At 37.7% G+C, this 13715-nt stretch overlaps 1 protein-coding gene across 1 annotated transcript in view; it reads left to right on the top strand.

The window, feature by feature from the left end:
* The first annotated feature begins 1145 nt into the window (after nt 1–1145).
* Nucleotides 1146–13715, top strand: part of TYR (tyrosinase) — a 111556-nt gene continuing 98986 nt past the window's right edge. The window contains exons 1-2 of the mRNA XM_005896255.2: nt 1146–1964; nt 11676–11892. Coding sequence (XP_005896317.1) covers nt 1146–1964; nt 11676–11892 — 1036 coding nt within the window. The remainder of the gene's footprint in view (nt 1965–11675; nt 11893–13715) is intronic.

The following is a 13715-nucleotide window of genomic DNA, read 5'->3' as shown; positions in this document are numbered from 1 at the left end:
AGTACAAACTATTATGTATATAATACTATATATAAATAAGCAGAAATACATATTGTGCAGCACAGGTAATATAGCCGATATTTTATAATAACTTTAGTATAACACTAAAATATTGAATCACTATGTTGTATACCTGAAACTAATAAAATATTGACAACCACCTACACTTCAATAAAAAAGTTTCCTTTCTAATGTGTGCTGTGTTTTCAATTGCCCAGTCGTGTCTGTCTCTTTGTGAGCCCATGGACTATAGCCCACCAGCTCCTCTGTCCAAGGGATTTTCCAGGCAAGAATACTGGAATGGGTTGCCATTTCCAGATGATCTTCCCAAGCCAAGGATTGAACCTATGTCTCTTGATTCTTCTGCATTGGCAGACAGATTCTTTACCACTGAGCCACCTGGGAAGATTTCTTTCAAATATTCGCCAGAAAATGTTTCCAAAGTAAAGCTGACGACCCAGCTATCAAAGTGACATATCCTTAGCAATATTCAGAAAATGAGCAATTAGACAGCAAGCAGCAACTGGCATCAAGATAATCTGGAAGTGTATCAGAAAAAGTTTTAATCTTCTGATACTTTGTATAAAATAAATAAGCTTCAAATATAAGACATAATCTCCAGGCTCTGAAAAACGTCTCTTCCTGCAAAGCCAAATCCTACCAATGCCTTGGCCTATTTATTATTTAGGGTCTTTGAGAAACAAACCATCTTACGTCCAAAATCTCTAACAGTACCTGAATTGTCTTATAAAGAGGCTCTATTCCTGGCATGCCTTCTTATTTTCAAATTGAAATATCACTAGTTATATAGTCAATTAACTGGGTTTATGTAGATGAGATGGTATTATTAGTATTATTCTAACCATAAGACTTAAACTATTAATGGTGAATAGTGTTTCTGACTTTAACATAGGCCTATCCCACTGATGGGATGGATATATGCCAACTCCAGAGAAAAGTTAGTCATGTGGTTTTCAGAAGATGAAAGCTTAGATAAAGGCTGAGAGGGTTTAATGCGGGAGGTGGGAGTGGTATTATATAGATCTTAGCCAAAACATGTGATAGTCACTGAGTGGGGAGCTGGAAAGGGAAGAGTGTGGCTCCATTAACCAGCTCAGGCAGACCGTGTGAGGACCGGAGGAAGAATGCTCCTGGCTGCCCTGTACTGCCTACTGTGGAGTTTCCGAACCTCCGCTGGCCACTTCCCTCGAGCCTGTGCCTCCTCCAAGAGCCTGACGGAGAAGGAGTGCTGCCCGCCCTGGGTGGGCGATGGGAGCCCCTGTGGCCGGCTCTCAGGCAGGGGCTCCTGCCAGGACGTCATTCTGTCCACGGCACCACTCGGACCTCAGTTCCCCTTCACGGGGGTGGACGACCGCGAGTCTTGGCCCTCCATCTTTTATAACAGAACCTGCCAGTGCTTTGGCAACTTCATGGGATTCAATTGCGGAAGTTGTAAGTTTGGATTTAGGGGACCCCGCTGCACAGAAAGGCGACTTTTGGTGAGAAGAAACATCTTTGATTTGAGTGTCCCAGAGAAGAACAAATTTCTTGCCTATCTCACTTTGGCAAAACATACCACCAGCCCAGACTACGTCATCCCCACAGGCACCTATGGCCAAATGAATCATGGAACAACACCCCTGTTTAATGACGTCAGTGTTTACGACCTGTTTGTCTGGATGCATTATTATGTGTCAAGGGACACGCTGCTTGGGGACTCTGAAGTCTGGAGAGACATTGATTTTGCTCATGAAGCCCCAGGTTTCCTGCCTTGGCATAGACTCTTCCTGCTGCTGTGGGAACAGGAAATCCAGAAGCTGACCGGGGATGAGAACTTCACGATTCCATACTGGGACTGGAGAGATGCAGAAAACTGTGACGTTTGCACAGATGAGTACATGGGAGGGCGCAACCCTGCAAACCCTAATCTACTCAGCCCAGCATCCTTCTTCTCCTCTTGGCAGGTAAGGTGTGCAGGACATACAGTATCAAAGCTTAAAAGAACCTTAGCCACCACTTCTGGCAGGTCTTCAGAAACCTCCTTTTCCATCTGTTATTCTCCTGCCAAGCCTAGAAAATGTCCCCTGTCAAAAGCTCTCAACATACTTTATAATTTTCCTTTATAGCACACTTCACAATTGCAGTTCCATAGAGATTTGTGCGGTTCTTTGTCCAATATCCTGTACTTGGGTCCTAAAATCTAATGAATAAAAAGTACTTGGTTCATCACTCTATCTCCTAGCACATAATACGATGCCAGGCAAATTGTAAGAGCTCATGAAGTATTTGTTGAACCAATGGATGAATGAGTATTTAGATGATTAAGTAAAAAAAATGATTTAGGTCAATATTTCTGAAATTTTATTCCCAATAAAATTCAGTGTATAAATTGAAAATACAAATCTCTGGCCATATCCCAGGATCCCTATTGATAAGAATATTCAAAGGAGGGTCCTGGGAAGACATCATTTACTAAATGTCTATAGTGATTATTACCATTAGGAATTTAGGGGAATATTACTTAGATTAAATCTTCTTTTAAAAAAATATGAATACTCAGGCTTAAACAGGTAAACAATGAAAATAGCTAATATTCATTGATCGATTAGCAAGTGTGAGGCCCTATTCTGAGTGGTTTTGTGCATTAATTCATTTAATAATCTTACTAACCTTCCCCATGTTAAAGATTTAAAAAAAAACAACAACTGAGGTTTAGAGATATTATGTAACTTGTACAGGATATCAAAGCTAGTAAGTAGCAGAGACAAAATTTTTTCTCAGGCAGCCTGGTTGCACAACCACACTATACTATTTCCAAGGACCTATCTGTGATGATATCTTTAGGCAAAGGATCTGACCCATCCTGACTCACTTTTTAAAATAGGATGCAGAAGAAATAAGCATTTTCCCTAAACCTGTGTAAACTTTTGAGGTATAGGATAAGAGATCGCTATTTTGAAATTTAATTTCTATTTTTCCTATTCTGATTTTTTTCACTTGGATTAGGGGCAAAAGGTAACAAAAGAAATATGCTTTTAATTATTTATTATTTTAAAACTATAAGGTAGAAGGAATGCTTGTCTGCCTGTGTTCCAACCATTTCTAACACAGCACTTTTGACTAGCCATGCTTTATGGAAATAAGCTCAATATTTAAATAAGATGGGAAGAATCTTGCCTTCTCACCTGAACTCTGCAATTTTGAAATGTGAACTGCTTCCCAAACATTCCCCCTCCCCCACCCCCAACCCCCCAAACCCCACACTAAGTTACTACAACTTCAAAATGGACCTATTGAAACTCATTGAAAATGGCCACTGTAATATCTGGTGTCACTAATGTCAGCTATTTACCAAAAGCAAGGAGTGTATTTGTGCAGGAAAGGCTGGAAAAAATGTGCTTCAAAAAAATCTATTTCAATAAGCCTTCAGACCTCCTACCTTAATCTATATAGTGCAAAACTCATCTAACTCTCACATCCTCTGTTACTGCTTAAAATACTGTTAAGCTTGAACATGGGATTTTTCAGTTAGTTATAATGCTTTCCTTAACTGTACAGCTTGTCTTGACCTAGAAAAACTGGTGGATTATCTAAATTACCAAAAAGTTACAACATCCACACTGAAGCTTCATAGACAAATACTAATTGGTATTTAATTACATGTATTTGTGTGTGTGTGTGCTCAGTTGTGTACAACTCTTTGTGACCCCACAGGCTGTACCTTGCCAGCATCCTCTGTCCATGAAATTTCTGAGGCAAAAATACTGGAGTGGGTTGTCATTTCCTCCTTCAGGAGATCTTCCTGACCAAGGGATTGAACCCATGTCTCCTGCATCTCCTGTATTGGGTGGCAGATTCTTTACCACTGAGCCACTGGCTCACTGGCTTCCCACTGGCTACCTGGGAAGCCACTTAATTACATGAGAAGTACCAAATTATGTTAACTTTTTCTATTCATTTATTGATTATTGAGTGGAATTGTTCTCTTTTTTCTTTATGATTATATTCAATTTTACTTCTAAACAGTTTTTTGTGTGTCTAGTATGTAAACACTAGGTTAAAATAGTTGCAGCATTAGATTTAATATCATTCTATGATTAAACCACTGTGGAGTAACTGGTATTAAAAATAAAATTAGGAAATACAGGGGACAAAGACCACTGAAGAAAAGTGAGCAAACAATACTTTAAGGAAGGTAGAATGAGTGAACATTTATGCCCACCTGCTGTGAGCAGTGTTGCTACCTGTGGTTACAGTCAAACTCAGTTCTAGTTGGCTGTTTCCATTCCTTTGCACATTTCTGGTTAAAGTCCTTTAAAAATGAAGATCAGTTATTTATATCGATTTAATGCAATTAAATCAATGCAACTGACCTAACTCCGAGAGATAGGGAAGGACAGGGAAGCCTAGCATGCTACAGCCCATGGGGTCGCAAAGAGTGGGACATGACTCTGCAATGGAACAACAACAACAATGCAGCCATTCTCAGTATCTTCTAAATCACTCACTTAAGAACTTAAAAACTTTTATGTGCTCCACCATCTACCTTCTGCCAGAAAATCATATTCAGGAGGTCCACTGTGAAGTTCAAGCATCTGTATTTTTATTTTTTTATTGTCTTCAAGAAAGCCTTTAATTTTCTTCTAGCTGAATGTAGGTTTTTAAATACACTTTATTTTTTGGAATAGTTTATATTCACAGAAAAATTGAGACAATAGTACAGAGTTCCCATATGTCCCCTCTTCCAATTTCCCCCGTTAGCATCTGTATTTTTAAAACCTTCTACTGTAATTCTAATGCAGAGCCAGCCCTAAGAATGACTGATTTAATTAATATGGAAATTGTTTTGGTATCTTTTTCACTTTACAGACTTAGGTTCTATAATAAACATATCACTAATTGAAATGCGTTTGCCTGAATCGAACACTCAAATAAAAAACTAGACTGTGTGAGATGGTGAGACTAAATATCTTCCACACTTGGTGAATTCATTAATATCTTCCTAAGTAGTTATACTCAGCCCCTTTGGTAAAAAAAAAAAAAATACCTTCTGCTTTTTCTTGATTTAAAATATCTTTTACTTCACACACAAAAAATGGAGTTTTCAGAAATTCACTGAATTTATTAACGCTTAGCTGAGAGACCGCAATTGGTCTGTAGTGTTGTACCTACATTTTGTAAAACATAGTGAGGCCCCCAAAGGTAAAATACTTTGCCTAAGGTGACACAGCTGAGGACGGAAAAAACCAGTGCCTTTGACTCCAGTGCTATTTCAAGTCAACCATGCAGTTTCCTATTTATAAAGGGCCATTTAGGCTGAGAAAGGATCAAACGAGCCGCTAATTCATGGAAGTAAATTCTGACTTGTAGTCGCTTTAACTCTCTTAAAGTTCAGTTACACAACTGCGGCAGATATTCTGAAGTAGTCCCTTTCATTCACTTTATAGTGAAAATATTCCATTAGGTGTTTATTTATTCATAGCCCTTATTCAGGTAGAATTGACCTTCACCCTTGTGTACTATCATTACACTTTGTACAGATTTTATAACATACTAACTGTAATTCTTCAGGTTTTCAGACCTGTCTTTATCTAACAGACTGCCAATTGTTCCAATGTAGAAACCATTTCTAATTTATTTTTATATCCACATAACCCAGGAACATAATATATACATAGAATGGGCTTTATCAGTATATGCTAAATTGAACAAAATTGAAAACCATAGAAACATTAGCTCCAGTGCTAACACACATAAAAAACTAAACTCTGTATAGACATAGCTAGATTTCTGGAACCTTAAACCATAACCATAACCTTAACCACTGGATAACCAAGACCAAGAAAACAATGATGCCAAAAATAAGCAGCAACTTATAATCTGGAATAAAACATTTTTGGTAGCTTTCTCTAGGTGTGTGTTTGTGTGTGTGCAAAAAAAGAAAGCACACATAGAGAAGATCAAGCATGTTATAACCCAATCTGAGTTTTAAGTGAGACTAATAATATTTACTGACAAGTTTTATTATTAAATAAAGTAATACATTAAAAAGCATTACTTAATTACTAAATGTTACTTTTTATAGAAAGCTTATTTTCAGTATTCATATCTTCTGTATATTTGTTCATTTATTTATTTATTTATTGGTTTGTTTAATTCCAAGAGCCTTTAAACTAGAAGCATGTTTAAAGTGCTCCTGAATTAAAGCAGTTCACTGATTTTGGAGGTGGGGGGTGCGGCGAACTTTGCTCAACACAATTAGATCCAATGTTATGCAAGCAGCAGATGAGCTAGCTGTAAGAAGAAAAGGTATTTCAAGAAGAGCTGTTATGATGGATCAAAATAAAGAGGAAAAAACATTTCGAGATGATGGACATGAGTGAAGTATGGCCAGGGAATTCACTCATCAGGTGAAAAGCACATCACATGGAAGCAAACAATAGGAAGAAAAAAAGTTACATTTCAGCAGAGAGTCATGGGTTTTAGGTAACCATGGCAATAGCTCTGTGAAATAACAGCTTCTCTTTTTTTCTTTATGAAAAACATTCTGTGGAATGTCATATGTTTTACATTCTTTTAGATAAACCTCTAATGCCATAATAGAATTTTTGCTCCTAACGCTTTTAATAACTGGGCTTTTTTTCCTGCTATTTCTTTAAGTTTAAGAGAACACTAAGCTCACCTTCTCCATTAATCCGTTTCTTCTTTTTTTTTTTTTTTTTTCATTTGACTTGGGACACTTGATTTTTCTCTACATTATATAAGTCACCTTTGTTGAAACAGAAAAAGAACAAATCCTCACCAGAAGACTTTTGTCACCAGATTCTACCTCTGCCACTTGTCAGATGATATTGGACAAGTTATTTGTAATCTTTGACCTTTGGCTTCTTTTCTCAACAGAAAAAAATGGGGTGCAATTAAGATATATGTGTGCTTTCTGTGCTAATGAAAATACTAAGCTGAATGGAAAGCAGATTAATGAAGTGGAAGGGGATAGGCTTTTGAGCCATAAAAACATGACTTTTGTAACTCACTTAGCTACAAGATCCTGGAAAAGTTACTTAATTATCTGAGACCTTTTCCCCCTGAAAATTAGAATAATATATTTTAAAGCATTATCCTGAAGGGATTCAATGAAAACTGTTAATGTAAAATGACTAGTTTAGTATCTGACATATTCTTTGAATTTTAAGTATGGAATTATTATCACAATATATCCTCATATGATATATTGATGATAGCTATTATAATAATGATTATTCATCCTGTGTAATAGAGTCAGGGTTAACAATTTGGTGGCCTGCCCAATAGTCTTGTATGCAATAATAATATAATAGCTGTCATTATTAAACACTCTCTACTTGGCATTATATACTAAGTGCTTTACATAGGTAAAATTATTGGATCCTTCATAAAAAGTTGTTATAGTCCCCATTTACAGATGAAAAACCTTGATAGTAGGAGATTATGTAATTTGCTCAGTTTGGAAACCATGTCTGATTGCAATCTCCATGATGATAGCTAGTGCTAATACTTTCTCCTACCCTGCCTCCCCTTTTATATCAAATATAAGAACAATAATTTGAGATTTATTTCAAATTATTTCTGGAACTGGGGTAGATTTACTCCTTGTTACTAAGACATTTAGCCATCTGAACATTTAGTCACTTGGCAGTTGTAATTTAAGTAAAATAGTTTCATTCAAACCTCTCTAATTTAACTGAGTCTACTGCAGGAGTCTTCTAGGCAGTAGGATTTTTTAGATCTTTTAAAAATATCTGGGTATGATTTATTTTTCAAACAGGAATGAAAATGCTTCCATCTATATACATGCTGTGATGGGTAGTTAATTAACACTATAAAGGGATCCAATATATTACATTTAATGCAAAAATTGTTGTTCCATCCCTAAGTTGTATCTGACTATTTGCTACCCCATGGACTGCATGCACCAGGATTCCCTGTCCTTCAGTATCCCCCAAAGTAAAGTAATGTTTCTGCTTTTCAATATGCTGTCTAGGTTTGTCATAGCTTTTCTTCCAAGGAGCAAGTGTCTTTTAACTTCTTGGCTGCAGTCACCGTCTGCAGTGATTTTAGAGCCCAAGAAAATAAAGTCTGTCACTGTTTCCACTGTTTTGCCATGAACTGATGGGACTGGATGCATGGTCTTAGATTTCTGAATGTTGAGTTTTAAGTAAGCTTTTTCACTCTCTTCTTTCACCTTTATCAAGAAGCTCTTTGGTTCACTTTCTGCCATAAGGGTGGTATCATTTGCATATCTGAGGTTATTGATATTTCACATGATGTACTCTGATATAAGTTAAATAAGCAAGATAACAATATACAGCCTTGATGTACTCCTTTCCCAATTTTGAACTAGTCTGTTATATATATTTAATGCATATTTAAATATGAATAATGTGTTTAAGTATATTTTAAAAATAAACACATGTAAATACGATATATATTAACATTATATTTATTATTTCGTATTACAGTTGAAGAAATTGAGACTTAGCAAGCCTAAATAATATATTCATTGACACATTGCTAGTAAGTCGCTGAGCCAGAACTGAAGCCCACACCAATGTGAATGTGGAACCTACTTTTTTTCTAACACACAGCCCTTGATTTAGTAAGTGATATCTTTGTGACTGGAAATTAAAAGCTTCTCCAAGTGTCTGTTGTGTAACATAGTAGCAGCCATTCCTGGGGAGCAAGGCTCATTCAGTTCTATTTGATGGTGATTTTACTTGATGGCATTTGTGGTAAAGAACCTGCCTGCCCATGCAGGAGACATGAGATGCAGGTGTGATCCCAAGGTTGGGAAGATCCCCTGGAGGAGGGCATGGCAACCCACTCCAATATTCTTGCCTGGAGAAATGGACAGAGGAGCCTGGTGGGCTGTAGTCCATGGCATTGCAGAGCTGGACATGACTGAAGCGACTGAGCACAACAACATAACTTGATTTTACATTCTTATAGATTGCCAACTCACTGGAGTAGGACACTGATAGGATTACCTTGATTATTCTTAACAGTGATATAAACAGTTAAGCAGGAAGACTCACTTTTAAAGTTTTGTTCCATGTACCTTGCCTGTTGCCCATAAATTAATCATGGTACAGGGCTTTAGATCCTACCAGCCTCTTACACACTTCCACACTCAGCTTCCTTATCATTAAAATAGGAATAAAATGATATCAACCTACAAGGCGATTTGTGAATTTTAGAAAGTGTACACAGAGATGCCTTTCCTGTTGAGAGTGAGGACTCAATATATGTTTAACACAAATGATACATTTTTGAAAATATCTTTTAGGGCCAATGTTGGTACCAATAACAGAACTAGGAAAAAGTGGTGTTCAACACATGTTGGTAGTTGAAGAGTCACTGATTCTTCCATTGATTTTTTTTTTATTATTCCATCAAATATTTATAGCATCTCTATTCTAGATTCTGGGGAAGAACACAATTGAAAAAAAAAAGAAAGTTATCTTCATGGAGATATTATTTTAAAAGGATGTGCTACTGACTATCAAGGGAGATTAAAATGAGTCAAGTTTGAGTTTGACAAACAACCTTATTATCTACTCAGTGGGCACAGGCCTCTTATGGATTAAGTGCCATTGTGAATAGTCACAAATGGCAAGGTGAGCTCTCCTATACTTTATGCTTTGGTTTAAGTTTGTTATCTTGCTACCTGTTTAATTGCCTTCATGGAATTTAAGGCATCAATGATTTTAAGTTGAGGAATTAACTTACATACCACTGAGAAAAAAAATCTGCTAATTAAATTATAATGTGATATTTTTAATCACTTAGAATTTTTATTTTGTATTTATCAAAAGAACTCCTTTTGACTTGTCAAATATTTTGATCATAGTTTATTCTTCTGCCAGCATATAAGTGAGCACTTCCCTGGTAGCTCAGATGGTAAAGAATCCACCTGTAATGCAGGTGACCTCAGTTCGATTCCTGGGTCAGGAAGATCTCCTGGAGAAGGGATAGGCTGCCCATTCCAGTATTTTGGGGCTTCCCTGGTGGCTCAGACAGTAAAGAATCCTCCTGCAACGTTGGAGACCTGGGTTCAATCCCTGGATTGGGAAGATACCCTGGAGAAAGGAACAGCTAACCACCCCAGTACTCTGGCCTGGAGAATTCCACGGACAGAGGAGCCTGGCAGGCTACAGCCCATGGAGTCACAAAGAGTCCGAGATGACTGAGTGACTTTCACATATAGATGAAATTGTAGGCAAAGCAATTTGGCGAAGTATCTCAAACTTCTTCAGATTTTAGAGTTGGACAATTTTGAATTTTTAAGTCATAGTTGACCTTTTCATTTTTTTTACGAAATATTGATTTAACCTTGAAGACTAAGTAGAATATCAGATAAACGGTAAGGAATGGATGTGCTTAGGTAGAAACAAAGGCATGGGATGGAGAAGCACAGGTGATGCGCAGAGAAGAGTAGCCAGTCTGACTTGGTCTAATTTGTAAACAAATAGAGATTCAAGATGTATTCTGGAGGTAGAATTGATAAGTTTGGCTGATGATTTCAATGCGAAAAATAAAGGGGAACAAAATACAGATGAGAACAGTCTTTGGCTATAAAATGAAGATTTATGGACTTCTGGTTTAAGTTTCAGGATAGTTGATATGACTGGAAGTATAGGGAGAGGAATACAATTCTTTAACCTTGTTTTAATTTCAAGTTTTTTTCATTTTTTAACTTCTTTTTACATTTAATTTTTATAGTAAAGTGGCTCAGTGGTAAAGAACACACTTGCCAGTGCAGGAGACACAGGTTTGATCCCTGGGTCAGGAAGATCCCATGGAGAAGGAAATGACAACCCACTCCAGTATCCTTTGGTGGGAAATCCCATGGACAGAGGAGCCTGGTGGGCTGAAGTCCATGGGGTCAAAGATTCAAACACAACTTAGCAACTAAACAATAATAACAACATAGTTGATTTACAGTGTTGTGCTAGTTTCAGGTGTACCACAAAGTGATTCAGTTATATGTGCATATATATCTTTTTTCAGATTTTTCCCCTTATTAGCTATTATGAAGGAGCAATTTTTTTTTGAAATACTACATTTGACATGCCTGTGAGATAACACTGAAATATGAAGTCAGAGGTGGATATACAGGGTTAGAGCTCAGAAGAGAGCTTTTGAACTTGAGATAGGAATTATAAAGTTCTTATCATGCAGTGGCATGTAAGCCATGAAACTGGTTATTATAGCCAAGGAGGCAGATAGAGGAAGAATTAAAAGAAGAGGGTACAGACCTAAACTCTGGGCCATGGCTAGCTTCACAGGCATATGCCCAGTGAAGATACACAGTGGATGTTTAGCAAATGTTTGTCAAGTTAATTTTCCTAACAAATATTTGACAACAATTATATGAAGTAATTATTATTATTTGTTAGATGAGATCTGTGGAATTTATTTTCTTAAGTGGTAGATGCAAGACTAGAACTGTGGTCTGAACTGTAACTTTCATGGGTTACAGTTACTCTGCAAGCGTCAGAAAGCTGCTTCCTTCAACAATTTAAGACATGAATCTCCTGATGATTAGACTTCCAAATATCCAAAATCCAAATAAGGAATCCCAACCTCCCTACCTTCCCCCTTTTACAAAACTCTTAACACAAAGGCGTTCTGTGCAGATCGTCTGCAGCAGACTGGAGGAGTACAACAGTCGCCAGGCTTTATGCAACGGGACGTCTGAGGGACCATTACTGCGCAATCCTGGAAACCACGACAAAGCCAGGACCCCGAGGCTCCCCTCCTCGGCTGATGTGGAGTTTTGCCTGAGTTTGACCCAGTATGAATCAGGTTCCATGGATAAAGCTGCCAATTTCAGCTTTAGAAATACCCTGGAAGGTAAATGCTTTTTCTTTTTTTTTCACTCATTTAAATTTTCCTTTTTTCTGAATTTATGTTTACAAACTCTTATCCAAAACCCTGGGCCCAGAAGTGTTTGAGAATATGATAATATAAATAAAACCAATCACTCTAGCAGAACGTGGGTGGCACACATATTCCAAAACATGAATAACTCTTCAGCAAATTGTATGACTATACCTACCGTGGCAATAAACAGAAACAATAGGCAGCCTACTGGAGAATAAAGTCAGGTTTCACCACTTTATGGGTGCCAAACAAAACAACACATTGTTAGAACTGTTGTATTTTGGAATCATAGATAGAGGACTGGGGACCTATCATATTTTTCTAACTTTTAGTATTTTTATCTAGTTTAAAATATTCTGAACACAAGCTTCTTTGAGACAAGTCCATGTTCTTAACTATAATAAGGATAAAATCCAGAGGTCAGGTTAAGGTCCCATCCTGTTATCCCTCAAGTTTTCTGTGCTTTATCAGAGATCCCCTCTCATAGCCTCTTCTAAGGCCTACTTACTTCTCCTGCAAAGCTCTCAACCTTGCTTACACCTTCCCTTAAGTACCTGTTCATCCTTCTCTGCTCAGCGACATCTCAGTCATGAGAACTCATCTCCGCCACTTCAATTTTCACTGTGGAAACAAGCCTACAAACAGAGAAAATAGGAACATTCACTCAAGTTACAGATTTAATTTGAGTTCCAGGAAGACAAAGGCTGCCAATTCGTGGCAAGGCAGATACTCAAAATTTACCACTAGATATTTTATCTCTCTGGTACCTTATCGTGGAGATGAAACTTTCTCTTTTCCTATTTTCTCCTTAACCTCCTTGACTTTTCACTTGATTCTCGTCATTGTGGTTTCTGCTGTGTCCTCTAACTTCTGTTGCTGAGCTACGCAGGATAGTTTCATTGTCTCTTTCATTTTCCTGGATTCTTTTAATCCCGAACACCTTAGAGCCTTGCTTTTTCCCAGAAGAATTTAAATAAGAAGAGTATCACACTAAAGAGAACATGGTGCAGCTATTAAAATAAAAATTTTGTTTATTTTCCTTAAATAGTGTTAGTAATTAATGTTTTCCAATAATCACCATGTGCAAGTCACCATACCAAAGATTCTGTGTAGCACTGTCTCAATTCTTACAACCATCCTCTGAGGAAGTAGCATTGTTATTTCCAATTTAAAGAGAGGAAACAAGATCAGAGATATTAAGTACTTTGGCTACCATCCATTTGCTAAGTGGCAGAGCTAAATATCGGAGAAGGCAATGGCACCCCACTCCAGTACTCTTGCCTGGAAAATCCCATGGACAGAGGAGCCTGGTAGGCTGCAGTCCATGGGGTCGCTAGGAGTTGGACACGAGTGAGCAACTTCACTTTCACTTTTCACTTTCATGCATTGGAGAAGGAAATGGCAACCCACTCCAGTGTTCTTGCCTGGAGAATCCCAGGGACAGGGGAGCCGAGTGGGCTGCCATCTCTGGGGTCGCACAGAGTCGGACACGACTGAAGCGACTTAGCAGCAGCAGCAGCAGCAACAGAGCTAAATATATTCCTGGATTTGCCAAGTGCCAAAATCCAAGAGTCCTTTCTATTGCACTCTGATGACCCTGAGTGAGTTGAACATTTCTTGAAGGCCAAACATCAAGCTGGTCCTACAATAACATAACACGAGAAGGCACTGTATGGTACACAAGAGTCTGAAGCTACAACTAAGAGAAAGGCACACAGACAAGTTGGCGGTCACCGCATGGGACGACTGGGCACACTGTTGGATTTTGTAGGGGTTAATAGCTAGATTCCAGA

The sequence above is a fragment of the Bos mutus genome, chromosome 29, assembly GCF_027580195.1.
Source record: "Bos mutus isolate GX-2022 chromosome 29, NWIPB_WYAK_1.1, whole genome shotgun sequence".
In the NCBI taxonomy this organism is placed as follows: Eukaryota; Metazoa; Chordata; class Mammalia; order Artiodactyla; family Bovidae; genus Bos; species Bos mutus.
Note: the sequence above shows the minus strand (reverse complement) of the source record. Positions and strands in the feature narration are given on the sequence as shown.